General features: G+C 36.5%; 2 protein-coding genes across 3 annotated transcripts; both read left to right on the forward strand.

Moving 5' to 3' along the window:
* Window positions 1-1,620: 1,620 nt before the first annotated feature.
* LOC142605667 (scarecrow-like protein 33) lies at window positions 1,621-5,484 on the forward strand. Of its 2 annotated transcripts, XR_012839099.1 has the most exons (2): window positions 1,621-4,555; window positions 5,160-5,484. XR_012839099.1 is itself a non-coding variant. In XM_075777099.1 (1 exon), the coding sequence occupies exon 1, from the start codon at window positions 2,042-2,044 to the stop codon at window positions 4,331-4,333; it is 2,292 nt and encodes a 763-aa protein (XP_075633214.1). In that variant the 5' UTR covers window positions 1,621-2,041; the 3' UTR covers window positions 4,334-4,629. The 2 variants fall into 2 exon arrangements, 1 of the variants encoding a protein (XP_075633214.1); XM_075777099.1 differs by lacking the exon at window positions 5,160-5,484 and having other exon boundaries at window positions 1,621-4,629.
* A 2,963-nt stretch (window positions 5,485-8,447) lies between these two features.
* LOC142606107 (uncharacterized) lies at window positions 8,448-9,653 on the forward strand. Its single transcript, XM_075777508.1, has 2 exons — window positions 8,448-9,304; window positions 9,377-9,653. Exons 1-2 carry the CDS (start codon window positions 8,448-8,450, stop codon window positions 9,651-9,653), a joined length of 1,134 nt encoding a protein of 377 aa, XP_075633623.1.
* The last annotated feature ends 17,297 nt before the right edge of the window (window positions 9,654-26,950 follow it).

The raw sequence follows: 26,950 nt of genomic DNA on the forward strand, positions 1-26,950 counted from the left end.
TCTTTATTTTTTTTTTAAAAAAAAGGGAAAAAAGGTGGGTGAGATTTGGAGAATAGACGGGACTGTGGTAGGAACTTTGACGTGGACCTATCAATGGTGGATCCTAGCTAGCAACCTGACAAGTGCTTTGATAACAAGGAAAAACTTTAGTTCAGGATTGACCAACCCAAAGATTGGGCAAGGAGACTTGGATAGTTTTTTCTTTTTTGAGAGACTTGGATAGTTTTTTTTTGGATAATTACAATATCCAAGTCTCTAGGGGAAGACTTGGATTGTTAAATCAATAAATTGATAAATAGAGAACTCATGAGAAATGAGAATGACATACAATGCAAAAGTTTGCATCTCTTCACTTATTGAGAAGTGGTATATATTGGCAGAGCAAGGTTTTCATCTTTGAGGGGCCAAATAAAAATAAAAATAAAAATGATCTTTTCTTTCTTTTTAGATATTATATATTATGTTAAATACAGTAGTATAAAAATTATATGAACATGATTAAATATGTACATAAAGTATTTTATAAATCAATAAATGTATAACAAAAACTGTTTATCAAACCTAATAATAATGTAAGAAGAATGGAAAAAAGAAGAAGATATTTTTAACCTAGATTCGATCAATCATGGAGGTACTATATCAGTATAAAGGAAATGAAAATGCACAAATTAAATATCTCCTATTAAAAATTTAGCTAACTCTATTTTAGACAACTAAAACAATAAAGTATCAAATATGTACAAAAGTTCTTTGCAATTTCTTTTTCATTATAAGCGACCAAATTAATTATCTACAAAAAACACTTGTACATGAAGATTCTTAAGACACTTGGGAATTAAAGTCTCTATAGTAGAATACGCAGGTTTTTTGCTTTCTAATATAGCAAAAAATATGTAAATCTAAAAAGCTCGTACTCAAATTGCTATCCCTATTTCAAACAAATTAAATAATCAACTATCAAATTTGAAATATGTACAAAAATTCTTAGCAATTTTCATTTCAATATAAACAACCAAATTATCTACTAAACACTTGTACTTGAAGATAATTTTAAAAAAGTGATATTATTGGTAGGCTCAGATCAGAACCAGTAAGAAGTTGGTTACAACAACAGTTTATAAAAATATTGTAAAATAGTTTGTAATTATAATATTGCTCTATTTGTAAAACCCATGTATTATATTATTTTTAACATTACTCAATTTTTTGGTACTTTTTAAAAGCAATGAAAAATATATAAAACTAAATTTTTTCTTATATCTATATATATATTTTTAATATATCAATTTTTGCTCTAAAATTTGGAAACCCCCAGGGGCTTGGCGGTGGCCTATGGCCGGCCCGATTTTAGCACGAAAAACAATCACCCAAGATTCATTGGCGGGATATCTCCTTAGGTCGGTAGAGAGAGGACGTACATCAAGATAACAATTGCATCCTTGACTCACCTTTGCAATAAAAATTAAATAAATTTTTTTAAAGTTTTAACAAATCTTTGAAAAGACACTGAAACGCGGAATATATCCTCGCCAGCCAATAACACAAAGCCACGTTAGATTCGCACAAAAATGGGGTAGTCTAGACAAAAACTGTGAAAAGACTTTGCTCCTCTTTCACGTTGAAACACTATACACAAGATTAAAAAGTTAAAAACATCAAACAACGTCGTCGGCTCGTACTTGGAACATTGGCCTCTGCTCTACTCTCTCTCTCTCTCTGTATTAGGGTTTTGTGTCTTTCTCTCAGGTACGCACAATTGACGTAAAATTCTCGGATTTCACTTCCTCAATTTCATTTCTAACGAACCCAGAAATTCCCTTAATCTGTAATGCTTTCCTAGGTTGTGTTACCCCTTTCCTTTTTGTTTTTGTTTGGTCTCATATGTGTAGGGTTTAAATCGCATAATCCGAATTGCTCTTGATGTTTGCTATTTTGTCATGTTTAGGCTATAATTTTGTATAAAGTAATTGTTTTTTCTTATTGGGAGTTAAAGAGTAACTATTAGGGTATAGGATTCTTGAGTGTTGGGTGTTGGAAGTACATGTTCATGGATCCACAACAACCCCAATTCTTTGGGTCAATTAACGGTTTCAAATTTGATATGGAGTCACTTTTTGTCAATTCAGATCAGTACCCAGTTGTTGAAAATGGGATTATATTCAATAGCCCCACTTTAGGTCCTAGCTTCATGGGCAATCCAGTTTTTAGCCCTGATCCAAGCCCTGGTAATTCTGCTCAATCGAGCTTATTAGAGGGCGATTCTCCCACAGATGACAGTGACTTTTCTGATAGTGTCCTAAAGTACATAAGCCAGGTGCTTATGGAAGAGGAGATGGAGTCAAAGCCGTGTATGTTCCATGACCCGTTGGCTCTTCAAGCCACGGAGAAATCATTGTATGAAGTCATTGGTGGGAAGAACCCTACATCCCCGGATCAACACCCGCTTTATATTGATCAAAATGTTGAGAGTCCGGATGATAGTTTTTTGAGTGGCTTCAGTGATCATAGTAGCAATAGCAGTTCTAGTTTTGGTAATAGTAACTTGAACGATTTTCAGTGGAATCATGCTGATTTTGGAGAATACAAACCCTCTTTGTTAAAAAATCCTCTCCCCACTGACTTTGTTTTCCAGTCCACTGCAAAGTCTAGTCCACCATCATCTTTTAACTTTCCAAACAGCCTCACTAGTGATGGTAATGGGCTGCTGGGCTCATCTGTCAATGAGCTTCTGGTTCAGAACTTCTTAAGCAATACCGAATCAGTTTTGCAGTTCCAGAGAGGGGTAGAGGAAGCTAGTAAATTCCTTCCTAAAGGGAATCAGCTGACTGTTGATCTGGAGAACAACAAATTTTCTCCTGTTTTGAATAGGAAGGCTCCAGAAGTGTTGGTTAAGATGGAGATAGATGAGAGGGAGCACTCCCCTTCTAGGTTAAGAGGAAGGAAGAATCATGAGCGAGAGGATACAGACTTAGAAGATGGGAGGAGTAACAAGCAATCAGCTGTTTATCCGGACGAGAGTGAGATATCGGAGATGTTTGATAGGGTGCTGCTCTGTGGTGGGGCAAAACGAGAGCCTTCAGTGTGTAATTTTGATGAAAGCTTGCAGAATGGAGAAAACAAAAACCTGCTGCAGAATGGACAATCAAATGTATCTAGTGGTGCAAAGACTCGTGCCAAGAAACAGAGCAATACGAAGGATGTTGTGGATTTGAGAACTCTATTGGTGCTGTGTGCACAAGCAGTCTCCTCTGATGATAGGAGGACTGCTTCTGGAGTACTAAAACAGGTTAGGCAGCACTCTTCCCCATTTGGTGATGGGTCGCAGAGGTTGGCCCATTACTTTGCGGACTGCATTGAGGCGCGCTTAGCTGGCACAGGGACCCAAATTTACACTGCTCTAGCTCCCAAAAAAACGTCAGCTGCTGATGTGTTGAAAGCTTACCAAGCATATGTTTCAGCCTGCCCCTTCATGAAGCTTGCAATTATCTTTGCAAATCATATGATTCTGAGAGCATCTGAGAATGCAGCAACACTTCATATTATTGATTTCGGTATCCTTTATGGTTTCCAATGGCCTGCCCTCATCCAGTGTCTTTCAAGAAGACAGGGGGGGCCTCCCAAGCTACGCATTACAGGGATAGAGCTTCCTCAACGTGGTTTCCGGCCAGCAGAAGGAGTACAGCAGACAGGGCGTCGCTTGGCAAAGTATTGTGAGCGTTTCAACGTTCCATTCGAGTATAATGCAATTGCACAGAAATGGGAAACTATTCAAGTGAAGGACCTCAAAATTAATAGAGATGAGGTACTTGCAGTGAATTGTTTGAACCGGTTTAAGAACCTGCTTGATGAGACAGTTGTGGTGAATAATCCGAGGGATGCTGTTCTAAACTTAATTAGGAAGATAAATCCTAATATTTTTGTCCATGCCATTGTTAATGGATCCTACAATGCTCCATTCTTTGTCACACGGTTCCGTGAGGCTCTCTTCCACTTCTCCTCATTGTTTGATATGCTTGATACTAACACTGCCCGTGAAGATCCCATGAGATTGATGTTTGAAAAAGAGTTTTTTGGGCGGGAGGCCATGAATGTCATAGCTTGTGAAGGATTAGAGAGGGTTGAGAGGCCTGAGACATACAAGCAGTGGCAGCTTCGGAAAATGAGGGCTGGGTTTAGGCAACTTCCAATGGATCGTGAAATCATGAAGAAACTGAGGGCTAAACTGAAAGGTGGGTACCATAATGATTTTGTGGTTGACGTAGATGGGCACTGGATGCTTCAAGGTTGGAAGGGCCGGATTCTCTATGCTTCCTCCTGCTGGATACCTGCCTAGAACTTGAAACATGAATGGGCATGTAGGCTGTTTCCAGAGTTTTTGGGGCTGTCTACATTCATCTGGTCAATGTTTCAGTTGGGAAGACGGTGGATATAATAGCTTGAGTCCCTTGACCATATTAGATGATGAGCCAATGTTTGGGCAGCTTTTGGGCCTTTCAATCATGCACTTGACATAATTAGCAAGTTATAGAACAGTTGTAGCAAGAGTCTGATTCAGGTAGTATTTACTGTTGTCATGTATAGACAATATTATATGCATAATAAAATGTAGTGTCTGTCCATTTATCTGAAGTTTCACCATTTAGTAGAACAGCTTATTTATTTGTGGGAATTGGATTTGCACTTTGCACCATCTCCCACAACTACTGTCAGTAGAAGTTTTGAATTGACTAGTTGTGCAAATACAAACCATTTTTACCTGCTAAAATTGCATTTTAATGATTCCTCTTGGGCGACGAGTCTTCCAATTATGCCAGATGTAGAGGGTTCTGGATTGTCCCACTTTGAACCTGACCACAGCTTCCTCAGTTTGTTGTTGCCTAGTTGCTGTGATGAAATTTACCCAATGGATGTTGGGCTATGATTCTATGAATTAAGCCATGCCCTTTAAAATAGCTCAAATGGAGTACATGAGGTACATTCATTTTAGACTTGTTGATTTGATGAATGCAATCAAATGGAGCGTCATGATTATACCATTGCCTTTTTTATTTTTCTTGCCTGTATGTTTTGGTTTTGAAATGCATGTGCAAGAAATCTCTGTTTTTTAAGTAAGGTATCAGGCAGAGTAAGGGTGCTGGCCTTTTCTTTTGTTTGTGCAGGTTTTGAAGAAGAGAAGGGTTGAGAATCTGAGAGTCAATTTCGTTGGAACCCTCAACCCTCTGCTCTGGTTTTTGATATCTTATAGCTATTAAAGCAAGCAGAAAGATTTGATTCGAGTTTAGACTAAGCCAGGTTATACCAAGGCTGGTTATATACTTGTCTTAAAACACAAAATTTTAATTTCTCACAACGTTTTCACTTCTGCTAAGATAGCATCTTGTGATTGGTATACAATTAAAAATAATTATAGTTTTGTGGTGGAAAATGTGATGGTGCAATGCTCACAGCTTGACATCTCAGTAAATTGTGAAAAAGGTTACTGTTCTTAGCATTACTCCTCAAATAAACGTATACGAAGTTTGAATATACTATGTTTCAGATGATGTATAATGAGCTAAACTTAGGTGACAACATATTAATGATATTGTCTGCTCGCTTTGGTCTAGTGCTTCCATGAGATTAAGCTTCAGAATTGACTAGACAAAGCTTCAATTTATTATAGATCTAGGCCTGCGTTCCTCCAAAAAAAAAAAAAAAAAAAATCTAGGCCTGCAACTACTAGTCTAGACTCTAGTCCACAACTACTATACTACATAACATGGCTAACTTTGCTGGAGTGGACTCTGGAGGTTGCTAAGCAAATGGGAATTCTAGAAGTAAATTAGTGACCTAAAATATACGAGGAGATCGAATTGTTTTGAAAAAGAAATAAACGGAATGATATTTTAACATTATGTTTTGACACTTGTATACCATTACTTTTCTTTTATATCATCACTGAAAATATGACTATTATTAAAGCCAAAACTTTTTTTTTTCGTTAAATAAAGGTTTTGGTGTGGATTTATCGACTCTGTTGATAAATCCATCGGTAGTGTTGAATGTATTAGAGCATCCACAACGTATAGGCCAAATGGCAAATGCAAACCCAATTTTCCATTTAACCCCAAAAACATCACTCCATTGAATATTGTAAAAGCCAAGAATTGTAAATTTTTTTACAATCCGGCTACAGTGTCATTCTAAATGTAGAATGCACTGTAGCTTAATGGTAAATCAAAATACTATTATTTAATTCTCTCTCTCCTCCTTTTTATTAAAAAGTTCCAACACTTTCTCTCTCCTCTATTGAGAAATATTTTTATATTGTTATTTTTATATTATTTTAATGTGTAGTATGGTAAAATAGAAGTTTGGATGTTGGTGAATTGAAAAATGGTATTGTATAATTGATAAAGTAATTTTTAAGATGGTAAAATAAGATAGAATTAAAAAAAATGAATGTGGATGCTCTTACAACTAGTTGGGGAGCATTCATCAACTATTTGTAATTTTCTAACCAACAAATCATGACTTGCTCTGAAATTGAGGACAAAGCTAAAAGCAGAAATGGTGTTTTTGCTTTCCCTTAAAAAAAGAAAAAGAAATGGTGTTTTGTTTGGTAATGGATTTTTATTTGCAAACAAATATATGTTGCATTAGTTTAGTTTATGATTAGCTTTCCCATATCATATCATATGTGTTCACTTTTGATTTTGGGTCCGATCTCAGTCAGCGAATCATTGCAAGAATATGTTGGTGCACGAGGTCCAATCAGGACCCGGAAACTCCAATTTATCCCAACTAGCAATAGCATGACTCATTATTAAATTACAAGATTCTAGAAAAATGATTAATTACCAATTATTCATTTCAAATAATGAATCAGAAAAGAAAGCAAGAAAGAAACAAACATGGATTCATCATTTGAAATATCAATTGTCTTTATTTGAATAGTATTCTTGTGAAGTTATTATATACGTTTCCAAGTTTTAAAGCCGTGTTCGTTTAATATATATATATATATATATATACAGCCGTAATTGTGCTTGCATCCCTTGTTGCACATGGCTTTTTGATATTTTTTCTTTCATACTCAATGACGAGACTCTAACAAGAGAAGAGAAAAGTTAAGGAATGTCTAAAGAATATGAATACGTACAAAACTATGACGAGATTCTAACAAGAGAGGAGAACTTAAGGAATGCTTAAAGATGGCGGAAATGGGCAAATGCCCATTTCGCACAAAAAAGAAGAAGGGCAAATGCCCCATTTCCCAAACTAATTAAGGAAATACTTCTCTTTTGAAACTCGATTTTTTCAAAATCGAGTTTCAAAAAAAAAAAATTTCTGGAGACCTATAGCGATGTTTTAAGGAGCCTATAGTGATGTTTTAAGGATCTATAGCTTGTAACTCGACCTCCATGAAATCGAGTTACATGTAAGTTTTTTTTTTTTTTTTTACCTATAACTCGACTTCATGGAGCTCGAATTACAAAACGCCACTGTAGGTCCTTAAAAAATCACTATAGGGCTTAACTCGATTTTGAGAAAATCGAGTTTCAAAAGAGGGGCATTTTCCTAATTAGTTTGTGAAAGGGGGCAACGTGCTGATTTTTTTTTTTTGTGAAAATGGCAAAAACCCATTTTGGCCGCTTAAAGATATCATTAGTAAACTATTGTAAGAAAATATTTATGAAAAAGAAAAAAAAATATAAAAATACTTGTTATAGTCAAAGGTTTGGAATTAAATTCTATTTATATTGAACGGGGAAGTCTTGGAGAGGGTAGACGGCAACATATTACATTTTTGTTGGAAGATGGCAAGTCCTTAGCTAAACACTTGGAGAATTGTAAGTTGACGTGCACAAATCAAAGGAGTCAATCTCATATCGAAGGCGTACCAGTTTGACTAGTGAAACGATATATTTTGGTATTGGTTAATACCGGTGTGCCGTTTTGGGTTTACCATTATTTTTTATATTTATAAATATATATATGTGTGTGTGTGTGTGTGCGCATTATAATAAATATAAAATTTTACTATAAAACATTTCCTCAATTCAGAACAAATTATTCATGGATTTAGACTTTAGCATCCATTAAAAGAAAAAAAAAAAACATAACATAAAAAGTAGAAAGCTTAATGAAGGAAAACAAGCCCAAGACCCCTCTGTCAACACAAGTGCTAACCTGTCCCGGTCCAAAAGGCCAGGTAAGTTAGATTTTACCGTTGATTTAGATGAACACCTCCCTTTGAAAATGCTCTGCACAAGCTCCCTCACAAACTCCTCACCAACAAGATCGGCGGTTGCTGCTAGGCAGCATCGCCGAGCACAATGAATACTATATGCTGGAACTGCCAGGGAATTGGGAACCCCCGAACAGTGTTTGTGTTGCGCAATTATGTGTGACGGTGGAATCCCTACATTGTCTTCTTGACGAAGACCAAATCAAAGATAAAACGTATGGAAAAAATTAAATTCAAACTGGGTTTCTCAAACGGCCTAATTGTTCCTTGTCAAGGCCGAAGTGAAGGATTAGCACTGCTTTGGTCGAAGGAAATTAATCTTGAAATTTTGTCTTTCTCCCATCATCACATTGACGCCACCATCATTGATCAACAAAACAATTTTAAATGGAGATTCACTGGCTTTTATGGCCACCCAGAAACACACTTGAGGAAAGAATCCTGGAACCTTCTCTCAAATCTAAATTCTCAACTCTCTCTACCTTGGTTTTGTTACGGAGACTTTAATGAAATTCTCTCTGTATTTGAAAAATCAGGTGGTGCTCAGAGAACACAGAGGCAAATGGAAGGTTTTTGGGATGCTGTGAATGTTTGTGGGTTCCAGGACCTTGGATTTTCAGGCCCAAAATTCACTTGGTGCAACATGCAGGAAGGCAGTAATAGAATCTATCTTCGGTTAGACAGAGCCTTTGCAAACTCAGAAGGGCTCAATTGTTTCAACAATGTCAAGGTTCACCACCTAGCTGAGTCCACCTTAGATCATTGCCTTCTTCGAATTACAGATACATGCCTCTTAGCACCAACAAGGAAGCGCCACTTCCATTTTAGAGCCATGTGGGTTAAGAGAGAGGATTGTAAAGAGATCATTGAGACAGCTTGGAACGGGGGTAGCCTCTCAAATACACCTGAAGGTATTGCATCTAATCTTAGTCGATGTGCTTCAAATTTAGATGCTTGGAATAAAAATGTGATTGGCAACATCCTAAGGAAAATCCAAGAAAAAAGGAAAGCTCTCAATAGTCTTACAGCCATTGATCACGATGGCTCATATGGAGTTGCAATTGATGAAATGAGGTGAGATATTAATGATCTCCTAGACAGCGTGGAGATTCTCTGGCATCAACGCAGTAAAATTTACTGGTATAGAGAGGGAGATAGAAACACTAAATTCTTTCATGCTAGAGCATCAGATAGAAGGAAGAAGAACACTATTTTGGGTATGTGGGATGACGACGGTAGATGGTGTGATGACAGGGAAAGTATATCAGCTTCGGCAGTAGCCTATTTTAAGAAAATCTACTCGTCTTCTCAACCTAGTGGAATCCAAGAGATCACCAATGCCATTACCACCCGTGTTTCTGAGGACATGAATGTCGAACTCACTAAAACATTTACCAGCGAAGAAGTTGCAAGAGCTCTCTAGCAACTCCACCCCACCAAAGCCCTAGGTCTTGACGGTATGTCCGCCATATTTTTTCATAAATTCTGGAGTATTGTGGGTTCGGACATCACTGCTATGGTGCTGAATGTGCTTAACCATAATATGCATATGGCGGATATAAACAAAACCAACATTTCCTTAATCCCAAAAACCAGCAGCCCCTCTAGAATGACTGAGTTCCGGACAATCAGCCTCTGTAATGTAGTGTACAAGCTCATTTCCAAAGTATTGGCCAACCGCTTGAAAGCTGTCCTACCCTATTTCATCACTGAGAACCAAAGTGCCTTTACTTTAGACAGGTTGATTACGAACAATGTTTTGGTGGCATTTGAACTCATGCACTACCTGAATCACAAATCTGAAGGAAAAGAGAGCTACATGTCTATCAAGCTCGATATGAGTAAGGCGTTTGATAGGGTGGAATGAGACTTTGTTAAGGGGGTTATGGAAAAAATGGGCTTTGACAGGAGATGGATCGCCCTTATTATGGAGTGCATATCCTCCGTCACATATTCGGTGATCATTAATGGTGAAACTCACGGAAACATCACCCCCTCCAAAGGCTTGCGTCAAGGCGACCCTCTCTCCCCCGGCCTCTTCCTCCTTTGTGCCGAAGGTCTTTCTGCCCTTATTCACCAAGCGGCTAGGCACCAATGCATTAATGGCATTTCCATCTGCAGGGGCTGCCCCACAATCACCTACCTCTTCTTCGCCCATAACAGCTTATTGTTTTGTAAGGCAAATACCGCAGAGTGTAAGGATCTAGTAAACATCCTTAATGCTTATGAGAAGGAATCTGGGCAGAAAATCAATGCTGATAAGTCATCTGTCTTCTTTAGCCCAAACACTCCCCTTGAAGTGAAAGATGATATATTGAGGATCCTCAGCCCTATGTAAGACACTAGGCACAAAAAATACCTCAACTTACCCTCATTAATTGGAAAATAAAAAACTCAGGTGTTTGCTGAAATAAAGGAGAGAGTGAGCAAAAAGCTGGCTGGCTGGAAGGGAAGGCTTCCCTTTATTGGGGGTCGGGAAATTCTCATTAAGGCCATCGCCCAAGCTGTCCCAATGCACACTATGAGTTGCTTCCAGTTGCCTAAAACTCTTTGTGACGATTTTGAGCAAATGATGAGGAACTTCCGGTGGGGCCAAAGAGACCTAGAGTCAAAGATGGCTTGGATTAGTTGGAAGAGGATGTGCAAATCCAAACTTTTTGGAGGTATGGGCTTTAGGAACCTCCAAGCTTTCAACTTAGCTTTATTGTCCAAGCAAGGGTGGCGGATCCTTTCAAACCCCGAATCCTTGGTGGCAAGGATTTACAAAGCAAAGTATTTCCCTCATGGCGATGTTCTAAACTCCAAAAAAGGGAACAATCCTAGCTATGCGTGGAGGAGCATACACAACAACCTAGAAATCATTAGAAAAGGCACACGGTGGAGGGTGGGAAACGGCAAGCGGATCCATATTTGGGAGGATAGATGGCTCCCAACTCCGACCACCTATAAGGTAATCTCCCCCAAAAAACCTTTTGACAACTTCCCTATGGTTGCCTTGCTCATTGATGAGGATACTAAATGGTGGAAACCGGAGCTTGTGTGGTCCCTTTTCCTTCCTTTTGAAGTTGCCAGCATACTTAGAATTCCCATTAGCTACAATCTCCCAGAAGATACTCTGATTTGGATAGGGAACAAGCGTGGCACCTTCTCTGTCAAGAGTGCTTACTACATTGCTTTGAAGGTAGTTGAGCAAACTGAAAGCGGGGAGAACATTAATAGCCACTCATCCTCACCCTTTTGGAAGAAAATTTGGCAGCTCAAAGTCCCTCCAAAGGTCAGAATCTTTGCCTGGCATGCTTGCAAGAATGGCCTTCCCACCATGCTCAATATCCAGTGCAAAAGGTTGAACTCTTTTGGTTTCTGCCTTTTATGTGACAAAGAAATGGAGTCCACTTCTCATGCCCTTCCGCTCTGCCCCCATGCTAGGAAAACTTGGGCTCTATGGCAAGATTGCCCGATGGACATTACAGTCTCAAATATGGACTTTTTGGACATTGCAAACCAGATCATGGAAAAAGGGAACCCCGGGGATTTAGACATCTTTTTCATGACAACTTGGACCATTTGGGGAAATAGAAACCAAGCTGCCCACAATGATGCGCGCATCCCTCCTTCTCAAGCGTGGAACTTAGCAAACCAAGCCCTTTATGCCTTCAACAACGCCTGCTCCCAGTCCCCCCTCATGCACTCTACAGCTCATGTCAAGTGGATAGCCCCTCCCTTGGATTCTTTCAAGATCAATGTGGATGGCGCCACCTCTGACCCTGGAGGGCTCTCAGGCATAGGAATAATCATTAGAAACTGTGTAGGCAATCCCATTGGAACTCTAGGTGAGCCCCTCCTATCCAACTACCCCGCCTTGACCACAGAGGCACTTGCCCTCCATCAGGGTGTCCTCTTTGCATTGGAATTGCAGGTCCATCACGCCATCTTTGAATCTGATGCACTGTCGATGGTCCAAGCTCTATCTGTGGAAGACTTTGTAGGTGAGGTGGGTCACATTCTTAAGGATATCAAGTCTCTTTCAAGTTCGTTCACCAGCTGCTCCTTCAATCACTTGGAAAGGGAAGGCAACAGAGCAGCACACGCTTTAGCAAGAGAAGCCAAGCTCTCGGGTCAGACTCAAATTTGGAAGGGTGTCACTCCCCCTCCAATCCAACAGATTCTAAGGGACGATTTGTTGTAATTTTATGTTGTCTGCTCTTAAGTTTTACCCCTGTACTTTGTTGTATTTCAATTTCTTGTTGGAATGTCAGTTATTCCAAATTTACCCAACAAAAAAAAAGTAGAAAGTTTAATTGTTCATTGCATACTAAGAAAACAAATCATACTAATAAGTTAATGCAAATAAGTTATCATTCTACCCTAACAAAAATTCAAAAATTACAAAACTAAAAAAAAAGAAAAAAAAACTTTTTCTGTACCAGCCGGTACGCTTGGTATGGCCGGTATGCCTGATATTTAAACCGGTACGAAATGTTGACGTTTCTATACTAGTATACGTATTGGTACGGTATTGACTACCTTGGCACAAATAGAGATGTTTATGCAAGAGAGAAATTATAATAACTATCGTGTCAATAATAAAAAAAATTATAATAAATAAACTTAATTATAACCACTATCTTAATTTAGACACTTGTTAATAGGACATTATTTATTTATGAGTTGAAAGTAATTAAAAATATAATTATATTAAGTGGGTTTTAGCTAACTCAACTGGTAAAATCTCTTATGGTTGAATAAGAGATCTGAGGTTCAATCCCCACCTACACCAAAAATTGATTGATATCTTGTAAATAAAAAAATAAAAATAATAAATTAAAAAAAATAAAAACCAAATATATATTTTTAGAATAATAAGAAAAAAGCCAAATCACATGCACACTTATATTTTGCTTATTTCAAGAGAAAATACAAATAAAGAGAGAAAATAATATTCAATGATCTTGTAAAGATTTGATGATCTTCCCCAAAGATTTGATGGAATATATATATAAAAAAGTCCCCAATTAGTTTATTAAGTTATATATTTATTTAAAAGAGATGATTAGTTCATGATATCTTTCGCTTCCCCATATGAATGTTGTCAATTCTAAATTCACCCCTTTGCTCTACTGTTAGTTTTTATTTTATTATTTATTTATTTTATTTTATTACGAAATTCTCCGTTACTAGTGGGGGTCGTAATTCTTTCTTTATTCAAAGTGGTTTAAGTATGATTTTGATCTTAATGAATAAAAGAATCTTTATCATTACAGGTTTTAGCTTTTAGGTTCGGATGGATTAACAGGTTCGGATCCGAATCTATCAAATATAAATCCAATAGAAAAAAAATTAGTTTAAAAGATGAAAGATAGTAAAAGAGGCTTGGGTCACAAGCTAATTAAGGTCACCGGTGGCTGTTGGCATCAAATGTTTTGACTTTGAGCATGTCAAAGTAGACAACAAAATTGTACAACAAGTAATGGACACTAGTTCCTCAACTCTTGTAGCCCAATTTGGCTTTAGCTTTTGCTTCGCTTTTACCTCTCCCCCCAATTCTCTTCCATCAGTAATTAGATCACTTTATAACTAAATTATCAATTTCTTCTTGTCATGTAACATCTAGAGTTATGGCCAATGATTAGGGTATTGGTATAATGTAGGTGATCACAAGTTCAAGCTCTCAAATGTGATGCCGGAATGTTGGTTTAACTTAAGGATGATTACATTCTCACACTTAAAATCAATGACATTTTGCGTCTTTGATAAAATTGAGGTTACTTTATGGTTCAATCTACTTGAGGGAGTGCTTGTGAATCCCCTACTTAAGACCCCTCCTTTATAGTTTAGCTATTTGCTCGAGCGCTCAATAGTCGATATTGATGGATTGTCATTGAGGAATATAAAAAGATGCCAAGATTATGTCTTCATTTAGTTGTCCTTATTTATGACGATGTGTCAAGTTGTACTTATATGTCTTTATCCAATGATATTATTTGTAGTAATTACTAACAATTTAGAAATTGGGTCTTTAAAGCAGGAAAATATTTGCAAAAAAGGCTTTTGTGAAAAAAATACTTTACAAAAGATGTCCACATGTATTTACGTAAAGCCGAAGGTGATAGAATTATTTACCGATAGATATCTTGAACAAAACTATTATTTGTTTGGGTTCATTTACTCAAATTATTATTATTATTATTATTAACAAACATAAGAAACTAAAAGGAAGAAAACAAAAGAGCCCCTCCCTGAGAGCCCGAGTTTTGTGAATGAAAAATATCTCATGGATGGTATGGGCTGCCATATTTGCTCCTCTAGCGACCCAAATTGGAAGGAAAAGATAGGAGATAGAGCTGCCAGTTCTATAAAATTGCTATGACGTTTCTAATTCTCCAATGAGGCTTGCAATAACTGCTTCTTAATACCTAAAATTGAATGCAATTAAGGGAGTCTCTCTCGATTATAATAGCTTCACAGTTGACCTGTGATTCAAATTAAACCACGACATTATTTCTAGAAGAAATTATTTACAGAATAGTGTCAACCACGAAATTATTTCTAGAAGAAATTAGTGTTAAATTGTTAATAAAAAAACAACCGGAAATAAATTATCCAATAGTCTACCTGCCCCCTTTCCAAGTTAATTAATGATCACAATTTCGGGTTTCACACTTATGGATCATTATTATAATTATTATTTTATGAACCACTAATTGGTGATTACATCACGCAAACCTGTATCAAGTATTTATTTATTTTGTTTACTCTTTAATCAAGTCACATATGATATAAATTATGATCCAAATAAGTGCAACACAAACGTCAAGGTGTTTGGTCATGTTCTTTTGTCTAAACAGCTCATTTCAATTATTTTAGTATTTGTGAATCTGTGATCCATTTCTTCCTCACCCAAAACCAATTGTTCTGGTGCATGCCATCGTTACCACGTGGTGTGCAATTAAAAAAAAAACATTAACGCGTATTTTTATGATTTTTTTTATTTGCTGAGTAAATTAATTATTTTCTTGGAATCCACCACACTTTAATCTCTAATCATCTTGATATTTTAAAAGCTTGATGAAAATATATATAGAATTGTAATTTAATCCATGATGAAGATAACGATCTAATGAAAGGTTATTGAACATTGTAACATTATTAAAGAGAAATATTAAATAAATGAATCAAATCTATAGTTATATGTATTTATAGTAAAATTAACATAATATGTCAACATTGATTAGTAAATTTTTTTTTATTAATATTGTTGGTGCAAAAATCCCATTTTTTTTGTTGAGAATCTGGTGCAAAAATCCCACTTGATCAACAATTAATTATATATGTGATTTTAGATTGCACTAAATAATTTCTCGACCAACAGAAATTTATGAACACCATAAAATTAATGTGACAGTAATGCCATAATATATGTTATTTTTAGTTATATACAATAAATAAAAATTAATAATTTATACGATTTTAGATTATACTAAATAATTTCTCAATCAATATAGATTTATGAAAAACATAATATTAATATGATTATGATAACATAATATATAATAATAAAGATTAAATGCATAATTCTAGATATGATTGTTCAATATTTATTTTGAGGTGAAAACGTACTCAAACAGCTTACTTTTAAAGAGGTTTATTTTGGGTTACACGTGACTTTTTTTTTTTAAAGATATTAGCTAAATTCCCGCATGATATGCGGTACAACTTATTATTAATTCTCTTCAATATTTTAATAATTTTATCAAGAATCTTGTATATTAATTGGTTGACACTTCAATTTCTAATAGAGATATTCATGCTTTAAAATCCCCAACTATCGATGTATAAAAAAATTTTGAATAAATTTCCTTGTAAAAAATTGTAATATTTAGTTATTTTATAGACAAAATAAAAAATTACACTATATATGTGTGTGTGTGTGTGTTCACAAATTGAAAATTGCATAATATAGTGGTTAATAGATAAGCATGTTTCATGCCAAAAATGCATATATCCTTCAATTATTATTATTTTTTACATTCTTGATTATGTGTTACTAATTTTTTTCCCTTTTTGTTGGACATTGCTTCAATTGTTGCATGATATAGTGTTTCAATTTTTTCTTATACATAAAATAAATTGTTTCTCATATAAATCTTAGAAAAATTATATTAACATTTCATCATGCTATAACAAAATAAATATATTTATTCTATTACATACACGCGTCCGCGTGAACACACACACACACACACACACACACACACACACACACACACAAACATTACATGTGACTGAAAGGACTTAGGAAATTTAAAGAACTAATATTTATTTTAGTGAATTCACAAATATTTAATTTTTTATGGCTTTTGTGTCAATTGTTGTCAAAGCAACTAAACATGAATAAGAAATTCATATTCTAAATTTATTATTATTATTCCAACTAAAAATTATCTTATATAGAGTTTATAAAAATAATCATATAAATTCATTTGATATAACTAATTAATGCACAACTATAGATAATTAATATATGCATTTACTCTATTAGCTAATTTAATGAACTAATACTTTGATATAAATGCAAACTTTGTTGATTTAGAACCCTAAATAAAGAGAACTTCAAGAAATGCGTCACATGTCACAACCTCATACTCTCTAATATAAGGCCTCTACTTATATATATATTGATTGATTGATTAATTATGTGATTTGAACTTATGATGTTTATTTAGTGATGCTTGCCTTTTGCTATTAGATATAGACACTAAGTTGCTTCTTTTTATTAATTTGATTTAGTCTTAGGTTTTTCGTTTGGTAAAAAGAGTTTATTAGTTGGGATGGGGGTTAAGGTTTGAACTACAAAAAAAATGTCATTATCATTATGTTATCATTTCCCTTATAAAGATAGCTCTTATAAAGGTATTTCAATTTAAATTTTTTAGAGAATCTTTTAGAGGTTCGGTTAGCCTCTTTTTACATTAGTTTCTTTGTAATAATATCTCTTCCCTTGGGGAGAGTTCACTAATCTTGATCTATCATCCATTATTTTATAGAGAGGTGCTACGTGCACAACATTTTTACAACAAATCATAGATGGTTAGTTGTTATTGGTTCAAATTTGAGCCTAACACTAAGATTACTTTTTTGCTCTAACAATAACAACCAGTAACAACCTGCCATTTAGGACTTGTTGTAAAAATGTTGTGAAAATTTTATGGATATATCATTTCTCTATTTTATATCTTTCATAGAATAAAATAAGAATGTAATTAATAATTAAATACAAAAATAGCTCGTGTGTCACATCAAGTAGGAGAGGTGTCTACATTGGTAACCCATGTTTATAAGTTTGATTCAATGAAACAGAACTAGGTTTACAACTTCTAGCTTCATAAAACAAAAGCAACGATATCCATACATGTTGACCTATTACATAGTCAAGGAAAACCAAAAGAAAAGTGAAAAAAAAAAGAAAAAAGAAAGAGAAAAGGCATGATAGTCCAATCCAAGGCAGTTGCGTGATAAGGACTAAACCTTAAATTATACTAATTTTTGGGTAGGTGCTAGGTTGAATCAGCTGATTCAGGAAACAGGAGAAGGAACAAAGAAATCAAAAGGAGAGCAATATCCAAATTGTGCAGAATGAGAGATAACTAAAGCAAATACATTAAAATATGGCCAAATTAAGAGAGCTAATTAAGACTAATCAAAATACTTGGTCCTCAAGGTATATAAGCAACAGAGAGAAAGAGAGGCTTAGTTCCCAAGCAACGGAGACAAGGTCACCAATGGCGTCACATAGGTTGACCATGTTGAAGCAAATTCATATAAGGCAGGGTTCACATGTAATAGAATTGTAGAAGTTTAGGATGTTCACATTTGAGGGAAAAGTCGTTCTTAAAATTTCTGCCACATTTGACTTGAAAAGTCTCCCCTGTAGAATGATAAATAAGATCCCCCCCGAGGTGAGGATGATGTTGGTGGGCCCAGCAGATAGATGGACCCCCTCAGATCAAAGCTATGTCTAGACTCTAGATTCACTCATGTCCTGTTAGCCCACGGAACTTATTGTGTGGTGTTTACTATTATTTTTTCTTTTCTCTGTTTTGGGGTCGTGCAAAGTGACAAAGTGTGTACTTCAAATAGATGATACTAGAATGCATTCAGCCAAAAAGAATGCCAACAATATCTGGCACTTTAAAAGCTTAACCGCATACTTCTCCATCCTGATTGATTTATTTTATTTTATTTTATTTTAAAGGGAATATTATAATAAACTATCCTGATAATTAAGGTAATATCAAAAGTTTTTGGGTTTTAAATATTAATTCCATTTGTACATTATTTTATTTATTTTTTAGTTTTTCTTTTCTTCGCTCTTTTCCTTCAGATTTCACGCCATAAGCGCTCTCTCTCTCTCTCTCTCTCTCTCTCAAGCCATAAGGGTTTCCAGACTTAGTAAAGGATTTTTTTTTCAAAATAATATCAATTTTTAAACAATTTCATTAGTTAGCACGAATTGATGTGAATGAGTTTTAAGTTAGCACAATTTCGTTCGTTAGTGTCAATATAAATTTACACAATTACTGTAGTAATAATTTATTTTTCTGTAAGTTTACATGAATTGATGTAAATGAGTTTTAGGTTTAGTTGAGTGCTCTTTTACACAAAATCTAAACAAATTTGAACACGTGATTGAAGAACTCAATCAAAATTTCTTTCCACGTCCTCCAGATTCATATGTCCGGAGATTCATATACTCCAAACACATAGCATAGAAACTGCGGTATGAGTAAGCTGAGAAGACTGCTTATCTCTTTCCTCTGTGAATAAAACACCCTATGATTGTGTATTTAACAATGTACACTAGTAATACTTTTTAAGGTCAAGTTTGTAAGGATAAGCTCTAGTTTCCTTTAGTTTTCCCCATCGATGATTTAGGGCTTGATGTAGGAAAGATAAAGAAATCTATAAAAAAATAGACGCAAAAAGAATTCACAATAATCATCCCAAGGCACATTGTTAACACATTATAGGTTGAATTGGCATTTTCGTGGGGCTCAAGACATAAACCTCTTGTGGCATCTATTTTAAACAATTGGCCTACCCACTAAACACTGAACAAAGTAGAAAGAAATATTAACGAAGGATATCAAATTCAAGTTTAAAAAAACAGAAGAAAAAAAGAAGAAAGAAAATTAAAGATATTACACAAGAGATGAAGAGAAATGATATTTTAGTATTTTTATTAGGGTCATGCTAACGAGTGCCCTTAGGGTATTGGTTAACAATCTGTTTTAAGAAAGTTTTGACACCAATTTTATAAGAAATGAAAAAAGTTGTTAAAACATTAATTGTTTTTTTTTTTCCCATAAAAACTTTTTTTAAATGGATTATTAACCAATACTCTAAGAACATTCATTAGCATTTTCCTTTTTATAAAAGAAAACTTATATAAAATGTTTAGACACGAATTTCAAAAGATGGGTCATGATGATGCTGAGATCGTCAGTCAAGCAGGTTCGTCTAGATAGGTCAGCACGGGCTTCATCTTTGTACCTGCAAGGTTAAGGATGGAATCCTCTTTGAGTGGTCATCGGTGTGGTGCAGACCACGGAGTCTCTGATGGTAAAGTCAATGAATGGAATTGGCAAAGGGGGCTTATGAGAGCTAGAGCAAGTAAAGAAAGTATCGGTGTTTCAACGTGTGTGTATATACCTGCTTTAGTTTTAAAGTGTATCTTATATATATATATATATATATATATATATATATATATATATATATATATATATATATATATGCCCTTTTCTTCCAGCCATTGTACCCTATTTAAGGTGGCATAAGTGCCTCTTTTGTAACGCCTCTGTGCTCATTCAATGTGGACTTTGATGGGTCTCCAACGGTCTTCTTGGCTGATTCGTAACCACTTGAGGTATTGAATGTTCCTCTTTATGGCTCTTCTACCATCGTCCATACTGGGTCTAGGTGGACGATGGTACTTGATGGGCTCGTCTGGACAATGATATTTATTGGGCCTATTAGCTCCCCCCCCCCCCCAGTTCTGTGGTCGTCCTTACATGTAATGACCACAAAGTCGCATTTAATGCGTAGTGGCGGCGCCGTACGTGTCATGGCCACGTGGCACATTCTGACTGTTGGATGCTTATTTTTGGTTCAAGGGGCTTTTGGTTTTCCCGCTGGTTTTTCAGTTTCCTAGGTTTGGTTTTTTAAAAACTCTTTGCTTTCTTCTCCACTTTATCACTTCTTGCCATTTATGCATCTTTTTCTGAGCTTCTCAATCTTTGGTGTCTCCCCCTTTTTTTTGAGCTTGAATTTCTGAGCCTTGGAGTTTTTGAGGTACGATTTTCTTTCCCTTTTCTTTTGCTTTTTTTTGTAGCGACATTCTTTTGCCTTTTCTTGTTATGTTCAGAAATATGTTCTTCTTTTTCTTTAGTTTCCACGCTTGGAAGTTCTGAAATTTGGCAACTATATCCCTCTGTCTCTTTTCTTTTTGCGTGATTAAGGGCATCTTTAGGTTCTTTCCATACCCATTGTCCTTCAATTGAAGGGTTTGTAGTTGGGGGTCACGATTTGGATTTGGTATTGATTGATCTATTTCCTTTATTGCGTCAGTCTATAGATTGGTTTGAGGAGTTAGTGGGTAGCCGATGAATCATTTCTGAGGTGAGGTCTAGTGAACTAGAAATTGGGTTGTCGTCTAGTGATGACCCTGTTAAGGCGGAGGTGGATACTGCTGCTTCTGACCGAAGAGAAGTTAGGGCTTTTCATGCCCTCGGGGAGGCGTGTGGTTTGGACTTTGACACCCTCTCTAGGTTTAGAGATAGGTTTCAATTCCCAAAGAGGGTTAGAATTCGCCTTCCCTACGAAGAGGAAAGGGGTTGTCATTTCTTGCCTAGGGAAGTGTGCTTTTACGAAGCTGCTTTCTAGTGCGGTCTTAGGTTTCCTGTCCACCCCTTCATTATGGAGCTCCTGAACCATTTCAACATCGCTCTTAGGCAACTTATGTCGAACTTGTGGAGAATCGTGATTAGTTTGATGGAGATATGGATGGTCATCACTGAAGGTGACATGATTAGGGTGGACAAATTCATACACTTGTACCGTTTAAAGGAGTCAAAGGAGTACGGGTACTACGAACTTGTGTCCTGGGTTTGGAAGATGAGGATCATTACTGATCTACCTTTGTCCTTCCGATACTGGAAATCAAGGTTCTTTTTCGTGTTTGGGGACGGATGGGAGACTCCTTCTAATGAACTTTGGGGCGAAGTTCCTAGGTTGCTTCGTCGTTGGAGAGCCCTGAGTCTAGGTGCGCTATCTTCTTGCCAATCCTTTCTTTTTCTTCTTTTTCCTTAATTTGTTACTAACCTCCTATTTTTAACGTGTGTGCAGTTAAGAAGCATCCAAAGCTTAAGAGTAGGTACAAGAAGCGCGTCCAAGCTGCTTCTGAATATGCTAAGACAATTGACGACTTCGACGACTTGGTCGATCTGAGAACTTTAGCTCGTCACTGCCTTGGTTCAGAGCCTTTCTCCTTTGTTCTGCGCGCTATTGAAATTGAGGAGAAGAGTAAGTGTTCATTTGGTTCGTCACTGCCTTGGATTTTTTTTTGACAAGTGTTTCTCTTCTGTAGAGATGACGATGAAGTTTAACCAAGAGGTGTACACCAAGATGAGGGCCAGAAAGAACGAGCCTTTCTCGAACCTCGGGAAAAGGGTGGTACGGGTGGTTGAGAAGGGAACTCCTTTGTCCCCCTGTGTTTCCGTCCTTGAGGCCACGAGGGTCGTGTCTCCTACTACCTCGGTGGAGGAAATCACACCTCGTCCAAAGAAGCAGCAGGTGATAGACATGGGTAAGGAGAAGGTTGACTCATGGTCGTTAAGTGTTTGGGACGACACTGGCCTAGCTCTAACAAGGACGCATGATGTCTTCACTGCCGAGGATCTTAAGGTGCTCTTGGGAATACCCTCCAACGAGATCGTGGGTCGTCACATCCACAAGCTCATCTAAGTGATGTACTTGTATTACTCTTTTATTTTATTTTATTTTTTGCGCATGAATCTGAAGGTTTGGTGTTTTACATGATCTCTTTTTCAAGTGTTGGGAGAGGCGATCCACATTACGTCGGAGTACTTGAGTCACGAGGTGAAGGCTGCGTTAGTGGGGTCCAAGGTGGAGGCTCTAGAGGCGGAGAATGATAAGCTAAGGAGGGAGCTTATTTCTGCCATGAATGAGGTTAACACTGCCAAGGAAAATGCTAAGGCTTTGGCTGACGACCTGAGGACTGAGAAGCAGCTGACCATGGAGAAGGATGAGCAACTCCAAGCTGCGAACCAGAGGGTCAGGACCATTACTGCTAAGGCCGTTAAAGCCTTTCAACAAACTGAGGAGTAAAACAATGTTCTCTTCAGTTGGTACTACAAGGGCTTTGAACTTCTTCGACAATATCTCATCAAGCACCTTACTAGCGTGGACTTAGGGAGTCTGAACATGGAGGAGGTGGACAAGGAAATGGAGATAGACAAGGCTTCTCAGTTCGCGGTTGTTGCTCTTGAGGGGAATGCTCCAAAGAACACTCTTGTTGGTGGTGATGAGGCTGCGGCTTGACATATAATCTGTCTAGTATACATATATATATGTGTGTGTGTGTGTGTGTGTGTGTTTGTTTGTTTTTTGGTGCCCATTGTGTTTTTTGGGCTCTAATTTCAAGACAATGCTTTTTGACCAGTGTTTTTTTAGGCTTTAATTACTGCTTTCTAGACAATGTCCTTTACCTAGTGTTTTTGGGTTTTAATTGTTGATCATAGGGAAAATATATTTATGCTATGGTTTATTTTTGTACCTTTGATGGTTTTTTTTCTTCTATTATTTTTATTGTCATTATGCTGACATTCTTGGTGATTTGTGTGTGACTTGCATTTTTACAAGAGTCTTTGTCTGCTTTCGTTTTCCATTTATAACTTGTATCCGTCCAAGGAATTTTGGTAGTCATTCCTTTTTGGGTTGTTTACATCCAGTTAAGGAATCTTATCACTTGGCTTCGTTAGTGATTTACATCCATTTAAGGGAATCTTATTACTTAGTCATTTTTAGGTGATTTACATCCAGTTAAGAAATCTTATCACTTGGCTTCGTCGGTGATTTACATCCGTCTAAGGGAATCTTATCACTTAGCCATTTTTACATGATTTACATCCAGTTTAGGAATCTTATCACTTGGTTTTGTCAGTGATTTACATCCGTCTAAGAGAATCTTACATTTTTAGGTGATTTACATTCATTTAAGGAATCTTATCACTTAGGCATTTTTAGGTGATTTACACCCAGTTAAGGAATCTTATCATTTGATTTCCTCAGTGATTTACATCCGTCTAAGGGAATCTTATCACTTAGCCATTTTTAAGTGATTTACATCAATTTAAGGAATCTTATCACTTAGGCCTCGTCAGTGATTTACATCCATCTAAGGGAATTTTATCATTTAGCATTTGTTGGGTGATTTACATCCATTTAAGGAATCTTATCACCTTGGCTACTTTCGGTACTCTACACTTGCATACAATTTGTTGGAATTTTTGGCTGAATAGTACGTTTATTGCTTTATTTCAAATGAAGATGTCACTTTTGTGAATACAATGATACGTTACATTTATTGATGATATTTCTTCAGATGCTTGATGTTCCATGGTCGTGGTAGCTTCTTCCTGTCCATTGTCTCCAGGTGGTAGCTACCCTATCTGTTAGGATGTGTGCTCTTAAATCTTATTGTATGATACTATGTATGACATTATGTATGACTTAATGTTATGATAAATAAAATTGTTTTATTATTATCTAAAATAATGGTAACATGAATATTTGGACATTATCATGTAGTCCATGAGATGCATAGTATGTGATTTATATGAAAAGTCACAGAAGATATAAATTACAAGTTCTTTGTAAACTCAGAATTCTAGTTTGTAGTCGGTGATAAAATTGGGCATTTCATCTGCGAAGACTATAACATATCAACTAAGATGATTTGTCTTAATCATGGAAGTAGAGACTTCTAGTTGGTATGCTAATATGTTTTAAGAGTTAAGACATATTGCATTGGACCGCTGTGAAATTTATTATTTTCCTAACGACTGTCAAATGAATAATAAATTTCACGACTTCTATTTGCATGAACTCTTAATCTTGAGAGAATAATGGACATGATCATAAAGTGTAGGTTACTTTGATATATCAGGAGTGAGATCTAAAGTCACGATCAAAACCTCAGTATGTTGGGTAGCCACATTTAGTATTGATGGAACATATATTCTCAAGATGAAAATTCATAATCTCTTAACAGAGATATAAAATATTCCATTGAGATAAGTTTAATGAGTTTAGTTATTCAGAGTGTTAAGCCTAACCACTTTAGTAAGGAGATACAAAAGTAAATATTTATGAAATTAGATTTCATAAATATATGATGAATAATTTAAAAGTATTAAACCGGGTACTCAAAGATTAAAATGTAGTAATCTTTAAAGTGGTAGTCTACATTCATGATTTTGTATTATTACGAATATTTTATAAAGGGGTTGCATGTATAATAAAGTCTTGGGATATAATTTATTAATAAGGCTTAGAGTGCAATTATATTTATATAGTGATATTAAATATAATTAATGGTAACTCAGGGCTTGTCAAGAGTTGACGGAAAAACCCAAGATCCATTGGAGCTAGTGTCTTATTGGTCCCTTTTGGTCCCACTCCAAGCCACACATTAAAGCTCAGTTGGAAAGGCCCAATAGGTCATCCCAATTAGATAATCAGTTAGTTATAAAGGGAGAAATATACATAATTTTTTTTTTTTGATATTAGAGAAAGAGAGACATCATTGTGAAATGATGTGTATGTGTGAGTAAAACGACTTAATTATTCTCTCTTGAAAACTGATTGAGAGACCACACTTCTTGGGCGTAAAGCGAAATTGGAGTGAAGATTAAAAGTGTTCCCAAGTACTTCTAATATTTTGTTTTGAATTTCACCACACCAAGGTACGCTATCTTGTTCTTAAATTCTAAAATTTACATAGTACATGTTATCAATTATGAATGAAATAAATCCATGTTTGTTTTTTCTTCTGTGTGTTTTGTATGAGATATAAAACCAAATTTTCCAACACTGTCTCGATTAATGGATGACCTTGTAGGGCCTTTCCCAGGCTGGTCTAAGCTTCCCTTGGGTTGGATCCTTTGTCGCCGGAGTGACTTTGTGTAGAACAAGGTCTTCTATGTCAAGTCTTCTGAGCTTCACCCTTTTGTTGTAATAATTAGCCATCTTCTGCTGATACCTCGTCATCTTCTGGGATGCTAAATCTCCTACTTCGTCCAGGCAATCCAGATTGACTCTCAATTAATCGTCGTTACTCTCTTCATTAAAGGCCGCTCTTCTCATGTTGGTGACTCCTACTTTGACTATGATTACTGCCTTGGTGCCATAAGTAAGTCTAAAGAGTGTCTCTCTTGTCGGGGTTCTTGTTGTAGTTCTGTATGCCCACAAGACATTTGGCAATTCCTCTGGCCATGTGCCTTTTGCCTCCTCCAGTCGAACTTTAATGATCTTCAGTAGTGTTTGGTTCATCACTTCCATCTGTCTACTGGCTTGCGGATGACCTGGAGATGAAAACTGGTTCTTGATCCCCAATCCCGAGCAAAAGTCCCTGAAGTCTTGGCTGTCGAACTGTCATCCGTTGTCTAATATGATTGTCTGTGGTATCCTGAATCTTCAAACTATATTCTTCCATACAAAGTTCTGGATCTTTGCCTTTGTGATAGTTGGTAGTGCTTCTGCTCCAACCCATTTAATAAAGTAGTCAATCGCAACCAGTAGGAATTTTACTTGTCTCTTACCTTGGGGTAGTGAGCCCACGATGTCAATCCCCCACTAGGCGAATGGCCATGGGGAGGTTATGGGCGTCAACTTCTTTCTTGGGACGCATTGAACATTCCCAAACCTCAGACACTTGTCGCATCGTTCAACGAATTTCTTTGCGTCTCTTTACATAGTAGGCTAGAAAAAACTTGTTTTGACGAACTTACTTACCAAGGATCTTGGGCCTGCGTGGTCTCCACACACTCCTTCGTGAATCTCTTCCAGGATGTACTTAGCTTCACTTTCTCCGACACACTTTAGGTAGGGCATTGAGAACCCCTTTTTGTACAAGGCGTCGTTCAAGATGGTGAACCTGGCTGCTTTCTTCTTGACTTTCTTGGCCTTCTCGACGTCTGCCGGAAGTCTCTGTCTCGGAAGAAAGACAAGATCAGGGTCATCCAGCTGTTTTCGTTTTGAACTGCAAAGGTGTGAAATTCTTCAATGCTAGGACGCTTCTAGACTTCCATCTTCAAGTCTGTGATCGACAATTCTACTTTTGACAATGCCTACTTCACTATCTCATCTGCTTCTGTATTCTGGCTCTTGAGGACTTGTACGAATTCTACCCGATCAAATTCTTGGACCAGATGCTTTATTAGCCTCAGGTATTTCTGCATCTTGTCCTCCTAAGCCTCGAATTCTTCCTTTATTTGTCCCACCACCAACTTAGAATCACTTTGGAGGCTTAGGTTTCTAGCCCCCCAACGCCTTTTCTATCCTTAATCCCATTAGTATTGCCTCGTACTTCGCCTTGTTGTTAGTGGTGGGATACTGAAGTTGAACTCCATATCTGAGTGT

This window comes from Castanea sativa, chromosome 8 (genome assembly GCF_040712315.1).
Source record: "Castanea sativa cultivar Marrone di Chiusa Pesio chromosome 8, ASM4071231v1".
NCBI lineage: Eukaryota > Viridiplantae > Streptophyta > Magnoliopsida > Fagales > Fagaceae > Castanea > Castanea sativa.

Bases quoted from the DNA above. Each gene is read 5' to 3' on its own strand.
- LOC142605667 (XM_075777099.1), top strand. From the start codon at position 2,042: ATGTTCATGGATCCACAACAACCCCAATTCTTTGGGTCAATTAACGGT.
- LOC142606107 (XM_075777508.1), top strand. From the start codon at position 8,448: ATGGAAAAAATTAAATTCAAACTGGGTTTCTCAAACGGCCTAATTGTT. The intron at 9,305-9,376 runs GTGAGATATTAA...TTACTGGTATAG, and splicing joins GTTGCAATTGATGAAATGAG to AGAGGGAGATAGAAACACTA.